Source organism: Dendrobium catenatum, unplaced genomic scaffold (assembly GCF_001605985.2).
Source record: "Dendrobium catenatum unplaced genomic scaffold, ASM160598v2 original_scaffold_109440, whole genome shotgun sequence".
Lineage (NCBI taxonomy): Eukaryota > Viridiplantae > Streptophyta > Magnoliopsida > Asparagales > Orchidaceae > Dendrobium > Dendrobium catenatum.
The window spans coordinates 1-1,163 of record NW_021427875.1 but is presented as its reverse complement, the minus strand read 5'-3'; the positions used below and the strand labels follow the sequence as shown (position 1 = coordinate 1,163).

Genomic DNA, 1,163 nt, shown 5'->3' with positions numbered 1-1,163 from the left:
ATATATGCTGGTACTCTGATGCTTCCGAAATAATTGGATCATTCCATTAAAAATCTCCATCCAAAATTGTCACTAATTGCCAAGTCATTAACATTCTAATTCAAAGATTTGTTCTATTTTATAATTAATTCAGTCAAACAATTAAACAAAATGGCAAAGAAGAGTTCATGAAACACTTCCCTCTACCAAGAAGGCCGATTGAAGCAGAAATAGGTAATCACTATAGCACTGTTGCCAGTATTTCATAAGAGCCCATAATTAATGATATTGCTTGCATTTGCTCCAAAGTAAAGATATTTTTTATAAAGCTACCTGATACATGTACATGACTCTCTTAATCATATGTAACAAATGTACGATTCACTGAAATAATTAGATGATTTGGCCTCACATATTAGAGTTAATATCTAGCTGTCTGAGGCCGATTATTTTTTTATATTGCAATAGAAGCAAACCAACAGCAGAGAAATAGGCAACAAGCAGGCATGCTCGACGGAAAGACTGTATCAAGTACTTCTTAGAGTTCCATTGCCTGGCAAGGGAAGGCACAGCAGCATGAAGTATCTTGATTAGAATGATGCAGAACATAGAAGTTAGCATTCCCAACACAATGCCTGTTACAGTATACCCCATCCGGCGTCCTGCGGTATTCTTTTCAGAAAGTGATCTTGTGAACCTGCAACATGGTAATATAGCATTTAAATTAAAACAATGAACCATGAAAAAAAGAAATTGTTAACAATTATTAGCATTTTAACCACATAAGAGGTAGTAGAGAACAGGAGATTCTTCAGATGTAAAAGGGAAAAATTAACTTCATCTAGTACAGGAGTTCAAGCAGCCAATGTATTTGAAGAATGTGAATTTCACATTCAGCTGGTAGCAGAGGGATTTTCAGGCGAGCCACAACTACGAAATTTCAAGACAAGTGGCATGAAATGATGGGGGGAACTAGCTTATTCAGGACATATGAAGTCGGAGATGCAAAAATGGTTGGATTCATTGAAGAATATAAGTTTCCTTTTTTAATTGCACAAGCATGACTGTGCTTGCCTGCAACTTAAAACAAACACTCACAAGAGGGCATGAGAGCATCATCTTTATCTTAAGCAGAAGTAGAAACAAAATTAACCAATGTTTCAACTGCTTAACTGGGAAAACAA

The 1,163-nt window shown here is 35.9% G+C and overlaps 1 protein-coding gene across 1 annotated transcript; it reads right to left on the bottom strand.

The window, feature by feature from the left end:
- Window positions 1–164: 164 nt before the first annotated feature.
- Window positions 165–676, bottom strand: LOC110099235 (the record flags this gene model as incomplete). Its single annotated transcript, XM_020826317.2, is given in 1 exon segment — window positions 165–676. A coding segment is annotated over 1 exon segment (289 nt), but the record flags the coding sequence as incomplete, so codon positions are not given.
- Between the last annotated feature and the right edge of the window lie 487 nt (window positions 677–1,163).